Source organism: Anguilla anguilla, chromosome 11, assembly GCF_013347855.1.
Source record: "Anguilla anguilla isolate fAngAng1 chromosome 11, fAngAng1.pri, whole genome shotgun sequence".
Lineage (NCBI taxonomy): Eukaryota > Metazoa > Chordata > Actinopteri > Anguilliformes > Anguillidae > Anguilla > Anguilla anguilla.
In genome coordinates this window covers 17,205,385-17,224,021 of record NC_049211.1, presented here as the reverse complement: position 1 = coordinate 17,224,021, position 18,637 = coordinate 17,205,385, and the positions used below count along the sequence as shown (strand labels likewise).

Below are 18,637 nucleotides of genomic sequence, written 5' to 3'. Positions count from 1 at the left end.
TGACCCTGGCAGAGTCAGAGAAAGTGCGGCAGCCAGGATCCGTGGTTTGGCAACACCGCCTTCACCAGGGACTCCCCTGCGCACCATGCCGTTATCCTAGCGTCCCACACGGCGGTATCCCATAAGGCAGGATGCAGGGTGATTTGGTGACAGATGGCACGTGACAGATCGCCGCTCTTGCACACCTGCAGGATGCTGGGGGGTGGGGGTGGGCGTTTCGTCACGGATTATCTCAAGTTCCTCTTAACAGGATTTAGTCCTGGGACCTGGAGGCTTAGAGGTGAGGAACTACGGCAACATAAAGAGTTAGCAGAAGCCAAAGCTCCTCTCCTGAGCGTGGACAGCTGCCTCCATCCAAGCAGCACCCTGCCCATTAACAAGACATCCCTGAAACTAATCCCCCGCTCCGGACTAGAAGGGCTAACATTGAGCTGTAAACACAGGGACGTTATTTATGACCTGCCAGTGTAGTTCAATATGGCAAAGAACAAAAAAGGCTTCTGCCCCTGTGTATATAAAGATTTTCCTGCCTATACTTCATATAGGTTTCTGGATGAAAACAGATGCCCATAATTTAAAACCGATCTATGTAGTGGACTGACGGAGCGGGAGACATTCCTTATGCCAGGCTCAGAATACACGGCCAACAAAATCTTTAAATTGCTGTACAGCTCACACTACCCTACAATCTATCCTGTACATTTTTGCCTCACTGACGTAGTGGTGCACACACTTAATGCTGTGACACATACTGGGGGTCACTAGCTATGGAACCATTTGCTGGATTTTGGTCATGAGGGATGTTGATACTCGCTAGAATTAATGCGAAAATCTGATGAATTCTGACGCTAATTGTCAGATGTGAGCCAGAATAAACGCTGCACTGATAAAGCAGGGAGACTGACTGAGCTCTGGTCAAAGTCAGATATTTAATACATAGCACAAGTGTTCTGCTGTTGCTCTCACTCTGATTGTGCATCTGCGAATGTGTTGTCTTCCTGAAAAGGCAGCCATGTTGTTGCCAGAGTTTAACCAGCCTACCCTTCCATCCCATTTGGCAATGCAGAACGTGAGGCGCTATTTTTTTTGAGGCCATGATGCTACTATTGTGCTATGTTTTCTCCCAGATTCCTCCGCATGGCTTTCTGGTGAGCTCATTGGCTGTTGTTGATCACTGATCTCAAGGTTAGCTCTAATACACTGTAAAAAAGTTCTGAATACTCAACATTTCAAGACAACTGACTTCACTATATTAAAAAAATGAATTAAAACTATTTATTTATTTATCTATTTATTTATTTATTTTACAGTGTGCAGGAGTGGCACAGATTTGTTCCCGATAAAATGAAATGAGCTTAAAAATACCAGGTCTGGAACTTGTCCAAGTCAGCCAGAGAGGGGTTCTGATCACATCTCTGATCTGCTTACAACTTGCAATGATCTGTAGCAGCTGCATGCACCGACAAGGTTGTGATTTGTGGAATTTGTCAGTGATCTCCAAAATTTGTCCCAGACAGCTAAATCCTAGCAAAAAAGTGTAGCGTGATCCCAACCTTGGTGCTTTATTTCTTTGGATTTATAATGTTCTCACAATTGATTATCCTCTGAATGAAACAAGCTGGACGGCGGGCGGCGTACCTGCATGAGCTGCTGTTTGAGCTTCTGGATTTCGGAGATGTTCAGCTCGCTGAGCAGGTCGTTGACGAGGCTGGGGGCGGGGTTGAAGAGGTCGTTCTTCTTCGGGGTGGAAGCCTTGTTGTCCCCGGGGCCGTTGGCCAGCTTGCTGAAGCTGTTCTCGTAGCCGTTGAGCGCGTCGTCGTTGTTGGGCTCGGCGGCGTCGTCGCTGAACTTGAGGCCGTCCAGGGAGATGCTGAGGGGGCTGTGGTACATGGAGTCGCCGATGCTCATGTAGTGGGACAGCTCTTTGCGCAGGTTGTTCTTCTGCTCGCGCTCCGTCTTGATGGTCTCCAGGGCCTCCCCCAGCTGCCGCTCGGCGATCTCCTTCAGTCGGATGGCGTCCTCCAGCTGGCTGTTGAGGAACTCCATGTCTTCCTCCAACCTGCGGATCTCGTGCTTCAGCCCCTCAAACTCCACCTGACAGAGACGGGAGAGCGAGAGACATTGTTTCAACACAGACACACACAACCCCATACAGACGGAGAACATCCTGGCACATAGGCAAGTCAAAAGGACACAAGAAGGTTTTTCTTTTTCCCAAAAACAATGGGTGTCGCACAGGCATTTGTTTCAAAGCGTCTTTTGGAGAAAAAAGGGTAAATTCTTGTGCATAATTCAAGCAGCAGAGTTCGCACCACTAGATTCACAGTTATGAAACATCACATGACTTCAGAATCAGGGTGACTAGCCTGTCCTAATATCACAAACAGGAGTGCTGCACTGTGATGGACAAATAATATGACTGTGTTGCCATTCTAATAATGTAGAATGGCATAACTGCACAATGTATAAAAAGTGCAAAATTGATACATTGTGTTGCACTTGTCACCGTTCTGTATTGTGCATTTGAATTCTCAGCCATGAGTAATCTGTTAAAATATTTATAGTACACCTAACATCATGTTTCAGCCATGTTTGATCTAAGCAACAATCGGAACCATTACAGAGAAACCCAACTGCACCACGATCATACAAGCTCTCCCTCAGTGTCACATGCTGGATAAAACGCTGTATTCAAGTTTATTACAGCTGAATATGGCTTTTGTATTTTTTTCATATATATCACTCACCAGAATGTTTACCAATGGCTTAGGGCAAAAGATTTTTTCTTTACATAACAGACATGCCTGCAGATATCAGTTTAACAGAATTTTTCCATGAGCAGATACAGAACTAAAAGGCCCTTACACAGAGATTAAAAAAGACAAATACACGCATTCCAACACATTTATATTCATGGAACTTCAGTTTCCCAGAGGCTTGGATTAAAATTAATTGGCTCACAGAGCGTATGACTTCTGGATGGTTTTTATTGCTTGGTTATCAGTTGGGGCTATAATCAGGAAGAGATACCACTTAACTTCCTCTCACTACTCTCCAACTCTCCAGACCTACCCCATCATTTCCTGTCACTACTCTCAAGCCGCACCCATCACTTCCTGTCACTACTCTCCAGGCCCACCATCACTTCCTGTCACTACTCTCTAGGCCCACCCATCACTTCCTGCCACTACTCTCCAGCCTCACCTATCACTTCCTGTCACTACTCTCCAGCCCCACCCCATCACTTCCTGTCACTACTCTCCAGCTCCACCCATCACTTCCTGTCACTATTCTCCAGCCCCATCCATCAATTCCTGTCACTATTCTCCAGCCCCATCCATCACTTCCTGTCACTATTCTCCAGCCCCATCCATCATTTCCTGTCACTACTCTCCAGCCCCACGCCATAATTTTCTGTTACTACTCTCTACCACAAAACCATCACTTCCTAACATGTTAGCTCTGAACTTAATTTCCTTTCTCAACTCTTTGGCCCCACCCATCCACATCCTCTCACCTGACTCTGCTTGAGTATGGACACCTGCTTCTGCAAAGAGATGTTTTCCTCTTCCAGCTCGGTGTAGTCCTGTAACAGACGTGCCTCCCGGAACTTGTACTCCTTGATGTCATCACGAAGCCGGCTTCGCTGCAGCTCCACCACCTGGCTGTTCTGTAGCACAGAGGGGAGGAAGGCAAGGGACTGAATCAGTACATTAGAACCACCACGTTGTCATTTTGAAATAATGAGAAAGAGAGAGGGTCAGAGTCAGTCCTGTGACTGAATGACATCACTGATGCAGAGATGAAAGAAAGTGAGACTGTCGGTGCAGTTAGCTCCTCCATCCCAGTGACCTGGGACACAGACACAGGAGCAAGCCCCAGTGAGCAGGCCACACTAGTCTTTGCTGTTGACATTGTAACTCTACACACCATGATCTTCCAAGTAGGCAGCCTCAGCTGCCAGGTATATCTCATAGCAGGCTATCATAAGGTTCCCTCTGCAGAAGAGACACAAGGTTTGGGCTGAGTCCAATAGAGGAAGCTCATGATCAAAAAGACATTCAAATAATGCAGGAAGACAAACTCTGATTTACAGCAACCTACTTACCCCACAGGAGATAATCATTCTCTCCAAAATAATGGTGGTGCTCAGAAACGCTCAGATGCAGCTTAGATCACACCGATCATGTCAGGACTACACACAGGACATTCCAGCACATTTCTCTGTGCTGGATGACTGCACATTGGTGCAGTTGAGCACGCTTCCTGAAGCTCCACCAAGACGGCTTAACACTGACCCTAAAATGGAAATTCCTGACAGCTCAGAGCGGACTTATTCATCTCTGAAGCCCAGTGAGGATGAACAGGAGATTCAGATTCATTAATATTAAAAATGCCAGAGGTAGTGAGCTTGGCAGAGGAAACGCTCCTTTGATTCATTCTCCTTGAGCACCAGGCCCAGAGAAAGCAGGATCAGATAAGCCTAGCAGTCTGCAAACCAGGAAACCATAGAGGCCCCGAGGGAGGGGAGATCATTTTACCTGATGGCTCCATGGGTTTGATAAGAACTCCACAACAAAGGGATATGCCTTCATGGAGGCTGTACCCATGTGTGTGTATGTGTGTGTGTGTGCGTGTGTGTGTTGCGGACTATCTGAGACGCGATGCCAGCACCTCCTGGGTGTCTGAGGACCTACAAGTGATTAGGGGCGGGGCTTTGCGCTTACACGACACACAGGCACTAATCCAATCAGGTTACAGAGCGTCTGTCGAGGTGGCATGTCACTTGCCGCGCACGTCATCAAGTCAGAGATGAAGAGGGCCATTATCTCATCGCCCACGCGCAGGCTAGCACGGGACGGCTAGCTGAGAGGACTCATTACCATCTGAGCGTGTGCCAGCTGACGCCCACCCCGCAGGCCCTTAACTCAGGCCTAATGACATGAACCCAGCTCTCACAGCCCTCGCAGCTCTAATAGGGGCTCATTTCCAGGCACAAAAATGATGGAAGAGCCTGCAGCTCCGACAGCTGGCCAGCGCTGGCCCGTCAGTCAATCCATGCACCGACGCATCAATCAATATTCCCCTAATGAGGAATCTAAATCAGGGTCAGAAACACCTCTACATCTGAATGGGGAGATTTGTCAGCGTCGGCTGAGAGCAGGCTCTTGACTGAGAGAATGAAAAGCAATCGCGCTGTGCTGCAGACACTTTAGCTAGCGTCCTTCAACGAGTCCCTGTGTACACAGACTGTGAAATGAACCGCAATGAGACCGTTCTCTAAAACGCACACACCTACTGCAGCCTCTGAGGGGAGCCTCGTTAGGGCTGTGTAATATCACTCACAGCTGAGCTTGACTGGAACTGAACGGGAGGGACTGTAATATTCATGAAGGTCTGTGCCTGTTCAATCAGCACAGCGTTGCGGCTGGTGCGATCACCCTGGCAGGGCAATGATGAATAATGTAAGCCCAAACCAAAGATCGTTTTTCATGCGGCAACGTGCAATCATTAACACTGAAACAGCGCCATTCATCGTCACCAAAGCTTTGCTTCAGCCTCCATTCAGTGCATGGAGACAGAGGATGCTAGCGCACGACTGTGATTTGAGATGAACAAGCCGATTAAACAAAGCTATTATTACAGGCCAACCATTTTAGACACTTAAAAAACAGAGGGAACAATAAATTGGAGGCAGAAAATTCTAAACTAGACATAATAATAATTGTTCATCAGCTTATTTGTAATCACTTTGCTTGCCGACATACATGCTGACATACACAAACTCACACATACCTGCACACAGAGACACACAAACACACACATCATCCTTTTCAAAACTGCGGAATAGTCTGGAGGCAGCTCAGAAGTTAAATTCAGAGCAATCTTGCAAGGGAAATGACCTTAACCTTACAGAAAAATTTTCACCCTGGCCTGCATCAAGACCATTTCTTTTCAGAGAACCTCCTCGGCAAAGATGCAAAAAAGACACTGAACCCAAGATGTTCACGTAAAAATAAGGAAATCTCTGTGTATTAAGGCTGAAAGCTGGTCACAGCACAGTCAGTCTGACTGCTCATGAAACTCTTTAGAATGAGATTATGCGAGCCTGTAATCGGGTTTTTAATGACGGAGAAGGGGTTTTCCGCGAGCAGCTGAAGTCCTGTCTGAATGACAGCTCAATTCGACCGCTCACAACAGACTTTAGTGACAATGGACCCAAATGCTGGAGAGCCCTGACTCAACCCGGCAGCCTCAGGATCACGGGGAGGCTTTGGGCTTGAGGTTGGAGTCCTGGTGGAAAAGGTGTTAAGCACAGGCTCTTCTTACACTGCAATAAAAGGCTAACTGCAAGCCATATCCAACAGCCATCGTGTGACATTAAACTTAACCACCGAGGTAATGCGATTTGATGAAAAGCTTATCAAGTGTCACAAGCCCAAATTAATGTTATTGTTAAAGCAGGTTTTCTACTTAAATCCTAAACAAAGCCAACTACATTTCCCTAACCCGTCAGCCAGCTTACTGCAGCCCTCAGGGACAGTGGCAGTATGGGGCACGATTTCTGTCTGACAAAAAAGCCAAAAAATATTTACTCAGGCTTTGGAGGCGGCAGTTGGCTGCAAGGGGGGCGAGGGGTGGTCAGTCCAAAGAGACAGAAGGCGGGGGGGGGGGGGTCTGTATTGGGGTTGGTTTGACTTCCCACCTCATAAACACCACAGTCAGGAGGGGTCCTTTATCAGCATAATGAAAGGCTTCATTTAGAAGACCCTCCGCCCCGTGCAGCGTTGTTGTTTTCAATCAGAGACTCCCTCCTCCCTAATCTCCCCCACTGGGCCCCTGCAGCTGCCCCACACCACCCAAGGGGTGAGAGGCGACCCGTGTTTCACGAGAGGCCAGGAGCCACCCACCAATTACTCAGGCTCTGTGTCTGAGTATGTGTCTGAGTGAGTGTCTGACAGCAGGTTCTTCGGTTCCATCTCCCCCACTCTTCCTTTGTGACTGAAATCCCTGCGTACAGTATCTTTCAAACCCCACTTTCAGGGAGGCTGAGCTTCACGTGCAGCACAGTGAGCAGAGCAGGTGGAAATCTCTCCTCTGAGAGATTACCGTGCAGCCTAAGAGTTGATTTCAGGACCGAAGGCTTTCCCTCTTAATCCCTTATCAGCAAAGGAAGCACATCAATTTTATCATTTCAAAATGTTCTTTCACAGGGTATCACACCATAGGTACTGTGCTTAAAGTAAATCAGTTATTTTAGTAGAGAGAGTCCCGTCTGCGCTGAAATTCAGGCCGATTATCCCTCGGACAGATTCTGAGACCACGCAGCTTGCGCGCGGAGGCTGAATCGTTTCCTAGATCGGTTTGTCCCCATAAATCCGCACACCGTAAGCTCAGGCACATTCCCCGATTGGTTTTCTTGGAAAGCGGCATGATTTCAGATGGCAGGTGTCAAGATTACAAACGCGACAACGGGGAAAAGGCGCCGTCTGTCCGCGAGTCTGCCTCATACGATGCTGCTGACAGCTGCTGCTAACAAACAGAGCCACAGCTCCACTGAGGGTCAACGCTACTCCCACTGCATGGTTTAGGCTGAATCATGGCATTTCAACATAAAAAAAGTGACGGGTTTGGATCCTTCTGCATACAGTAAAACTGCCACACTACATCTCACATAGGACTGGGGGAAGGGGGGGGGGGGGGGGGGGGGGGGGAGGTTGGAGGAATGCTGTAGCCAGCCGGTCGGCTTTTCAAAGCGAAGGCCAAACACGTATATCATTCATCATCCTATCTCTAATCCGTATCAGCACGTGAAATACTGGGATTGCGGTCAATGCCTTATAAAAAAGCATCTACATCCGGCAAAGGAAGATGTCTGAGGGAAATTAGCTCAGATCCCTCGCAGGCGGGCAGATGGGGGTATAAATAGACGTGCTCTGTAATGGTGCGCTGGGCTCAGACTGGGAAGCCCGGCTGCTTTGAGCCGGCCGCGCTCCATTACGGCTCACGACAAGACACAAAGCTGCGTTTCACTTTTCAGAGAATTCTGAGAGAGAGACACACACACCCATCTCCCTAACAAGTGAGCCGGCGAGGGGAAACCAGAAACTGGCCCTGTGTGTTTAGTTCTCTCTTCCTCCCTTTCTAATACCGCTATACAGCTATTGTTACATGTAGCATGTCACGTGTTCATGATGTGCATTGAAATAATAAGCCATCTGCGTAATTGGATGCTACCGTGAATTATGGAGTAGAGCAATTTTGCTGTCTGTGGTTAAATTAATCCACACGTAAAATCATTAAGAAATCAATGGCAATTTCTTTTAATGCATTTCAGTAGGGTCAGCACAGAAGGCGGGAGGACGGCACAAAATGACGGTCCACCTCCCTGACGTATGAAGAGTGGTTTGGGCGTGGTGATCTTTCAGGGCGATTACATGCGGAACATCTGGAGATTTTAAACTTAATAATTTAACACCGATATCCAATGAGATCAGGTTGGATTGAGTAAGTGCGCCAGGGCCACCGGGTTAATGTCAGGATCCCAGCTGAAGAGCTCTCGGTTCTCCGGTCACACTACAACACTCGTGTCATTACTAAGCATGCTAGATGGCAGACAGCCAGACTACGCCACCAGGAACTCTATGCCTGTTGAGAAGACCCGTTTCACATCAACCAATGAGACCACAGCTTCCTGGTCATTCTAGAACAAATGTCCTGTCATTCTCCAAGGGCTTCAGTATCTCAGGGAGTAGTGGCAGACTTACTGTTGCAGGCAGGTACAATTAAACTGGATAAGCCAAAAGGGTGACAAAAACAGCCTCTTCACACCCCCCCTTGATTGGCAGCCACTTGGGTTACACCTAAAACCGTATTTTGCTAATTAAATTCAACAGGCATGAATAAGTAGTTTAGTGAGCCAGTTTAGTGAGGCCTGTAATAGCATGTTTTGTTTTTCCCCATTTTAATTGGTTGCCTGTGGGGTGAACAGGGCACCTATGTCCAGGTGGGTGTGGCTCAAATGATTTACTGTGAAACTGGGGAGCAGCACACCCACTGTCATGTATCCAAAAATATGCCAATTCAGTCACAGTATGACCTGAGCTTCAGGCCCATGACACTAAGGTTCACACGGCCTATATAGCAAAAAAAGATGAAACTCCGGGAGGAGGTGAGTGCCTCTCTGCAGGAGAAATGAATGCAAATGTGCGCAATAATCAGCCAATTTTCCAGGCATACCTGCCAGGAGCTTACGGTACACTTCACAACACCGGGAGTGAGCAACCTCACGCATAACTCTTAATGCTGTGTGTGTGTGTGTGTGTGTGTGTGTATGTATATATATATATATATATATATATATATATATTCCACTCCATACCATAAAGAGTGGAATATATCATTATACATAGAAATGTGTCATGGTCTTCTAATCCTTCTTAAACGTCAACCACAAAATTCTTAAACTAAAGCGGTGGATTACTGTCAGAGAGATGATGTGGCAGAACCACACTTACTGACTAAATGCCTTCCCTAATTATTTCACAGCAAGGGGGCTGGGACGGGAGTGTGGTGTTCACAAAGGCACTCGCCTGGTTCCACTGAGAGCGGGAGTCACTGATGTGTACACAAATCCCTGACAGGAAAGAATAGGGCTTCATTTTGTGGTCCGGGATATGTCAGTTCTGCTGAACGATTCGTGGCTTTTAAGAGTGTGTTTAAATGGAGAAACACGTAAGGAAATCAAATTTCTACTTTGTACTACTTACTTATTTTCAGATAACCTTAAATGCAACAGGCTAAGGAGAATGGACAGATGATGCGCCTTGTCACTTAACCTGCATACAGCTAAGCCACTGAAAAAAAACATACTACTAAACATAAAGGGCTTAAGCAGAAAACAGCTTTGGTCATATTAAATTAAACTAATTGTGAAATATACTGAAAATAATTCAATTTACAAAACAGCATGCTTGATTTTCCCTATACATTTAACAGGGACAGTGGATATATATATATATATATATATTTTTTTTTTTTTTTTGCCATTTAGGGGATTTCCTAGGACCAAGCACATTACACCCTACAGCGGAAGGGCACTGCGGTCTTCATCCGCAGCGCAGCTGATGAAGGCATTTCTCAGGATAAGCAGAGAGCTGGGAATGAGACACGCTCGAACGCGCCGCAAGCTAAAAATGAGTTAATGGTGTCACGCGCATTACAGTGGGGCCTTTCTCGGTCTCACTTCCCTTTTTCATGTCTAATCCTATAACTCAGCCACGTTGGAAAATACCACTAATTACAGCCCGCAAGCTTTCATGCCGTCACACACATTCTCCCCGCTCTCTGCTCCTCCAGAGACGGTGCGCCCTCCCCGGCTCGTCTCCCCGGCCTGTGGGCGCCACGCATTTCCTGCCATTAGCCCAATCCATGGCTGGAAGCGTAGAGGTCAGTCGAGCGCCCTGCAGGGTGTTCATCCAGAGGGGGGTGACACTCTGCAAAGCAGCCGGGACAGTAGGAAGTCCTGACCTTGACCTATGAATGAATAACCATGCTGCGCCTCCATCAAATCCATGGAGTCCCATCACCTGACCCCTTCAGAGCCAGAGGTCACATACTCCCTTTCCCCTTGAGTTCGGGAAGGTCAGTCACTCTTTCAAATGCTCCCAAGCACTCATCTCTCATAACAATCAAACATAATCCTACATGAACTACAAGAACACATTACCAAGATAAACACTAATTATGAAAAAAAAACACACTTTCTGTTTCCAGAGGACTCTATGGCTTCCTAGCAAACAAAATAAAAAGTCATCTGTTCTAAGGATTTCTCAATATGACACCTCCGCTTTCCCCCTGTACATGGTGAGCTCCTCTGTTAGCCGCACTGTCACAGCTGAACTCCCTGTTTGGAACAAACAAAGCCAAATGCAGGGCACGGTTACCCAGAATCCACTGTGAGGACAGGGTCTGAAAGTTTAATCAGCTCTCCCTTCTTCTCCCTGAGAACTCTCTGGGGGCAAGGACAGGGACTCCATCTCTCTCATCTCTCTCAGCTCTCCTCTCCTTTCCCTCCCTCCCTCTTCTTCTCTCCTATCTTCACTGTGCTCACTACACGCATCGCAGGTGAGACAATGGGGTCTTTCAGTTATATCCCTTAAAATTATAGTTATATCCCTATAAATTAGTTAAGGTGCTGGAGCAGCCCTTCATCGAAGGCTCTGCTGGTGTTGAAGGTGGATGAGCGTAAATTAATGCATTCTTTTCATAAATGATAAGATGGTAAATGTCTCATGTCTCATGTGAATTGCTTTGCTTGGGTGCTTTTCAGTCTCATGTTCCTGCAGATGTCCCTGCTGTTAAAGTAGGGCCTTCATCAGTAACATCAATGCAACTCTCTCCTTGGTGAAATGTGTTTTATAAGAGCAGGTTTGGTAAAAGTTCATCTGACTGGGACATCAAAGCTGTGAAGAAACAGGGTAAGTCAGATGAAAGGGTTTTTAAAACACACCTGGAGTTTGGTTTTTTCCAGTGGTGCCTGGTGTTTCAGACCTGACCTGGAAACAACAAAGCTGAAAACCTGGAGCGAAACCCTGTGCTCGCCTTCACACCTTTCTTTATGCCTAACCGTCTTAACACACAACACAGCTTAATCTACAACAGACAGACAAGGCATGCATGCATGCAAAAACACACACAAACACACACACGCACGCACATGGGAGTGCATACTCATACACACGTGCGCACATGCACGCACACGCGCACAGTAAGAGCAGCAAACACACATGATGACATCCCATCTGCGTGGCAACAGCCAGGCAAGAGCTGGTAGAGCTACAGCTACGATCCTGCACTGAATAATAATGGCTGTAGGATTTAGCCTGCTAGGACAGCGATAGAGAGATATACAGAGAGACAGCATGAGAGGAGGAAAAGAGAGCGTATATTTTATCTGGAGACGTGGGAAGGTGCCATGGAGACTGTGTGTAGGAGACGCAGGCATAGTGATCAGGCTCTCTCCCCTCCCCCGATTCTGCCTGGAACACAAGCGTCTCCTTATACTGCAATGCAGTGATGGTCAGACACCAGCTGGGCTGTCACACACTTGGCAGTAGCCATAACTAGCCTGATTTGTCGAATTACATGTGGTGATGTCATCTCCTGGAGCCATCAGTAAGCCCCCCGTCGTTCCCCGTTGCAGCACAGCGGGCGAAGCGTCGCCTACTCCACACCGCGCTCTGCGCAGCTGCAGGAGCTTCCGGCTGGCGCCCGTTTCGGGGCGGGCACTACTTCCCATCCTGGCATGCACAGCCACTGCTGCATAGCCACTGCGGCAGCTGAGGAAGCAGGCGAACGGCCAGTGGACTTCACATACCGCACACTCCCGCTGCTCAGCTGCAAACAAGGCAGAAATGAGGCCTGCCCCAATCATGCACCATCACCATAAAACTACACCACCGACAACAGCATCGAGCGTGCCGCAGTTCACTGTGTGCGGGTGAGGGCTGCATACAGTACACAGCAGAGTTTGGCTTTGCACAGGCTAAGCTAATTACAGACTTTAGTAGCAGTTCAGTTCTGTGCAGCTTATGCTCAGCACAGTGCATTCTGAGCAGTTCAGTTCTGCACAGACTATGTTCAACAACAGCCTCAAGAGCAGCTTGGCTACCTATTCTCCACCCACAACCTTTATCCTCATTACCAAGAAACCCTGCTGCCCAGACATGCTTAAGAAAAAAAAACTTCACAAGACTGTTGTGAAACAGGGAACACTGAGCAGATCTCCTGTTTTCACTTCAAACAGTCAAACTGAAACCATGTCTCAGGTCTGGAAGCATGGAAACCCACATCTGGAAATGGTGAAATCCACCTTGAACAAATTTGGCAGTGAGGCAAAAAGGAGCCAGCCAGTTTTAGAAAAGGATTCGGAAGCTTCTGAAAATCTTAGGCACTATGACAAAGCTGTCAAGTTAAAGATGTTTATGCGGAAGTACTTGCCATAATCTCCACTTTTTTTGAAAACGCACACTTGTTGTTTTCTGTGCAATGCCTGCAGAAGCTGAAATGTAGCCTACATGTTTCTAGGGTCTTCCCAAGAACCAGCACCCAAACCCTACAACAAACACAGTCAAATCCCGTTTCTGAAAGAAACAGTTATTTACTCTGTCTGTAAACAGACTGATCACTAGCTTGAGCAGTGTACACGAAACAAGACACACAAATAGCAGTGGAGTGTCGCACCATAGAACAGCGGTGGGATAACTGAAAGAGAAAGAAAAAGATACACAGCAGTTGTGGTGTATTTTTCTCCAGCTTCAAAGTACAACAGGAAGAGGAGGGCACAACAGCAGTGGAAAATAAACACACTCAGGCAGGGCTGGGCCCTCCAGATGGCGGCTTTCCTGCAGGACCGCCCCTCCCCCCAGGCCTCCAGCCCCCCTCCCAGGCCGCAGACTTAATTCCTGTTCCTGTATTTTGGGGGGGGGGGGGGGGGGAGGGGGCACACTCCTGGGACAGGGTGGAAACGGACAAGCCGTAGCCTGCTCCTGCACATATCCCCCCAGAGAGACAGGCGTATCTCTGGGGCAGATCACACCCAGGGATGAGACGGAGTCTAAAGCTGACAACGTCTGGGGGGTGAGGGCTGGGGGGCGGGGAGTGGGTGGAGGGTTCGGGGGCTGGAGGTGAGGGCTGGGGGGCGGGGAGTGGGTGGAGGGTTCGGGGGCTGGAGGGCGGGCTGGAGCCCTGGGGAGAAGGGCAAGCTCCAAAAACAAGACGACCCCAAGAAACAAATACACACGGCTGAGCCAGTCTCTGGTGAGAGATCTGCTCTGAGCCCCGAGCCCAACACAGCTGCTCGCGCTGGAAGCACAACAGCCACCAAGGGCCATCCCCCTCTCCCCCTCTCCCCATCTCCCCATCTCCCCCTTACCCTCTCTCCTGCAGCCATCAGCGCTCAGCCCAACCCAATGCTTCAAAGGCAGCCGCGCACATTCTGCCTGTAAGCCCTGATTAGCTGACAGGTGAAGATGTCCCACCCCCACTGCCTGTGGGCAGAAGCCCATCTCACAGAGATCAAACTCCTGATCCAGGAGTGACAGAAGCTGCCGTACCAACCCCCCTAATCCCACCCCCTCTCCCCTTCTCCCCTGAGCCAGACACCACGCCTCATTCAAAGAAGCACACAGCCTTTCAAGGTGCAGGGCTTTTGTTATCTCCATCCTCTCCAGACTGAGGCTCACTCTTTCTAAATGAGGGTCAATCAGCACTGAATTCAAGCTGAATTAAAGAAGGTTACATGCTGCTTAAATTACAGTCAGAAGTTCATTGTCGTTTCCCCCTAGCGTATTATATGAAGAGTAGAGTGCTGCCTTTTGATCAGGCTGAAGCTCCCAGAATTCCATCTGCCATTCAGTTGGGGGCCCATTACGGAATCCATACTGCTTACCACTCTCTGTCTCTATACTGCTCTCCATCCAATCTCTGTCTCTATACTGCTCTCCATCCAGTCTCTGTCTCTATACTGCTCTCCATCCACTCTCTGTCTCTATACTGCTCTCCATCCAGTCTCTGTCTCTATACTGCTCTCCATCCAGTCTCTGTCTCTATACTGCTCTCCATCCACTCTCTGTCTCTATACTGCTCTCCATCCAATCTCTGTCTCTATACTGCTCTCCATCCGGTCTCTGTCTCTATACTGCTCTCCATCCACTCTCTGTCTCTATACTGCTCTCCATCCAGTCTCTGTCTCTATACTGCTCTCCATCCAATCTCTGTCTCTATACTGCTTTCCATCCACTCTCTGTCTCTATACTGCTCTCCATGCACTGTATCTTTTCAGAAATTAACCTGTGTACCTTCTATTTCCAATAACATGAATTCACAATAAAGATTTCCATCTCTGCTTGACTCCATATTTAATGTTTAATGTACTATTTCATCTCAAGCGTTCTGCAGAAAGCAGGTGGCTATGAATATTTGCTGGCAATGACACCATTTCACCATCAGAACACAATTCCAAGCAAAATCACCATCGATATCTGCAGGGCTGTTTGAAATGGCAAGTATTCAGAGCTGAAAACGTTCCAGGCCTGGCTGGTCATGAATATTCACCAAACAGCAAGAGCATCAACGGCGCTCTTCAGCAGAGACCCTGGGGAAATGCAGTAACAGCCTGTTAAAGCTGAGCATTATCAGCGTTAACACTGTCCTCTGTCCAGTGATGAGGCGGACCTGGCAGCGATTCTTACAGAGCTCCACAAGCCCCATCCCCTCACACACACAAGATCAGCTCGGCTGAGCCAACAGGAATCAGCCACCGAGCTGCGGGTGCAGTTTTCAGGGGAAGCAGCGTTCCAGGAAAAAGGGAAAAAAGCCGGACCATCAGATGGTTCCGCCAAAGGAAACGCCCGCGTGAGAAAGACGCACAGGGACACGTTGCAGATGCTCCCCGATTTAATCCAGAGCGGCGCCTCCTCCTTGTCCTCCTCCTCCGCTCCCTAACACGAGCGACAGAGCGGCAGAGGCCTAGGCTGGCCCCTGTAATTTTCGGCCCCACCCACCTGGGGAATTAAAAGGCTGCACGTACCACATAAATGACTGGGCGAGGCCCAGCATACGGGCACCCCCCTCCTGCTGCCAGTACATAGCAGGGGGGGGGACACAAGACTGTGAGTCTCACAGCGAACCTCACACACAGCACCAAGCTTCCTCACCGTGTCACGAGTTTTGTTACAGACGGGTCTGTCTGTGGCCGTGACAATGGCAGCGTTTGTTGCACGTTATTATGAGGCTGTTCCGTTCCGTTGCGAAAATGGCCGTGCGAGCTGGACAACAGAGGCATTCACCTCGGCCTTACACCAACTACTAGCCAAAAATTCAATCATTCTGACAAGAACAGCGTGACTGTGTCTTCAAAACCGTGTGCGTTAATACACACAAATGCATTTCAATAGGTGAAATTGTATAATATTTGTACAGTACATTCTCACACATCGCAGTGGATACACCAAGGCGATTTCCTTGTGGTTTTTGAGGTGTCTCTTTTCATGCAGGGTGTCTGAAACGTAACTGTGGGCAGGGCTGAGCCCTTGACCACATGAAGCAGGGCATGCATTAGAGTCTGTTTGGGAGTGTGGTTTCAGCAGAGGGCCTGTGGCCCAGCTCACCTCTCTCAGCTCCTGGGCCAGGGAGGCCAGCCGCTCGTTCTCTGACTGGGTGTTGGTCAGGACGTTCCTCATCTGCCTGAGCTCCGTCTGCAGCTCCAGGACCCTCTGCTCATAGTACGCCTCTTTGGAGGCCGACTCCTGGATGAGGGACTCCTCCCGGCTCTCCCCGTCCGCGGCCACCTTCTTGTGGTTGGAGTGAGCTTGTCCAAAGGCCTGGAGAAAGAAGAGAGGCAATGAGTGTCACGATCGGCCATCTTTTACACACCTGCTTTTGCACAAGCGTACAGCAAAGTTGCTCCAGTCATGGGGGGAAGTTAATTAAATCAACACCCTCAAGTAGCATTTCGCTCTGCAGTTGGCTAAAGGAAACAGACTCTGCTCATTTCACACCAATGGCACTGAGAAAAATCATTTCAGTTTCACAGAGCTTTGTGTACTTGTGAAAAAGGCTTTAAAAACGCCAGTAAGTCCAAGTGGCAACATGGCAACACTCATTTAAGGGCAGTCCAAGGGCTCGTCCATAGGGATATACAGACTTAATTATGGGAGCGACCCAGAGAGAAGAAGAACCAGGTTTCAGTACTGACAATAGAAACTGGGGGGTGGGGGGGCTCAGGATGAACATCAATCAATCAGCTGACCCACAGCCCCCGGGGGAAATTAGAAGATGAAAAGATGGACCATCTGCATAAGGTGCCGAATAAATGTATTTGTCCCTATCCTGATTTCCTCTGCTACTGCGTATTCGTCACACTGAATGGTTTCAGATCTTTAAACAAAAGGTAATAATATAAGACTGATATAAAATTATAGGAAGCGGAAGTATTTGGTTGCATTTACTTCTGTTAAGTTTGTTGTTGCTGTTATACAGCAGCTATAAATTTACATGGGAAATTACTTTTCCATGTGGGTGATATGGGTGTTTGATAACTTCTTTTATTAAATAACTAAAATAACAATTTTTTTAAATGTGTTTTGTGTTTACTTACTTTCCCTTTGTCTAATATTAAATTTTGTCTAAAGATCTGAAACCATTCAGTGTGACAAACATGCAATAATACAGTAAATCAGGAATGGGGCAAATACTTTTTCACGGTACTGTACACCTGCACAAGTTCGAGACGGAATTCCTCTCTCATTCAGCACTCAAACTGAAGAACCTGCTCACCAATACAGCTCCAAGAGAACACGCAACTCTACAGCTGAGAAACTGCATGGGCTAAGCTACACTGCAATGCAAAAGCCATTATGGTCCAGAGAGTGTGTAGTAATAAAATGAAAAAATGGTGCATGATGAACTGAAATGTACAGAAGCAAGGGGCCCAAATTTGCAGTGAGTCAGGGAGCTGTAGTAATGTCCCCTGGCAGGGAGCAGATGTAATGGAGGAACACCTCTGAAAAGGCTGCGCTGTGTCCCTCAGCTGACCGCTAGCAGCTCTGCGGCGTGAGGTGCACTTCCGCACACGCCGCTACGCTGCTAATTCACTCTCCTGCATTGTGACCTTAATTTAATAATGGGCTGCGGGCTGCAGTGCGCATAGCTCCTGATCTGCTCTCTGGAGCGACACAGAGTGCACTCCGGGCTGGAGGAATCTGGGTTAGCCAGAAAGACATTCAGCTCGCTCATTATCCAATTCAAATCCGACAACCTCGCTTATTCATTTCAGATTTCATTTCTGGCTTGTCTCTACACGCAGATTTAATCCACAGGTTCACCTGATGCAGATGATACATGACCCTTTTTTAAGCTTCTCACACACGCACGTGACCATTTCAGACTTTTTCCCCAGCCTGCTCAGCGACTAGGGATTAGTCCCAGCAAATCCTTTTTGGAAATGGAAATCTGAACTTCAAATTATATTTTTAATGCTGACCTACTTAAACAACTTTTTTGACAAATCCGTTTTTTTAATCTGGTTTGGTGGGTTGAAGTGTCACGCATGGCATGGCCTTGATTAAAAAGATATCAAAGCAATGCCGGCATTCCCTGCAAGAAACATGTACTGACATCTCACATCTGAAACGGCGGGTTGTTTTCCACACTAAATGAGGCGGAGACACCAAACTGTACACAGGAATTACCATCCATTCACTGCAGGGCTGGAGTCACCCCAGAGAAACTCTACTGTACAAGTCTGGAGACGTTTAGATTGGTGATGTAAACATCTGTGCTCACCTGATCACACCCCCACCCCCAGAGACATGCACACAGTCACACAAACACACACACCCCATATATGCAATATTCAATACACACACACACATGTATACACACCCAATATGCAATCTTCAATAAACAAGCACACGCACGCACATACACACACCCCATAGCCTATATGCAGTCCTCAATAAACACACACACGCACACACACTTACATACACCCCATATATGCAATCCACAATAAGCAAACACACACACAAACATCATCCGTCACAACAGACTGCCTTGCAGAATACCAATTTCA

General features: G+C 47.9%; 1 protein-coding gene across 6 annotated transcripts in view; it reads right to left on the bottom strand.

The window, feature by feature from the left end:
* The window catches only part of LOC118207767 (protein bicaudal D homolog 2-like), a 57,948-nt gene that overhangs the window by 17,454 nt on the left and 21,857 nt on the right, over nucleotides 1-18,637 (bottom strand). For all 6 annotated transcript variants that reach the window (XR_004761451.1, XM_035381748.1, XM_035381747.1 and 3 more), the window contains exons 2-4: nucleotides 16,173-16,385; nucleotides 3,518-3,670; nucleotides 1,639-2,094 (exon numbers count right to left, since the gene is read on the bottom strand). Coding sequence is in view for 5 of the 6 variants with exons in the window: in XM_035381748.1 (XP_035237639.1) it covers nucleotides 1,639-2,094; nucleotides 3,518-3,670; nucleotides 16,173-16,385 (822 nt within the window). In the remaining variant the exon portion in view is untranslated. The remainder of the gene's footprint in view (nucleotides 1-1,638; nucleotides 2,095-3,517; nucleotides 3,671-16,172; nucleotides 16,386-18,637) is intronic.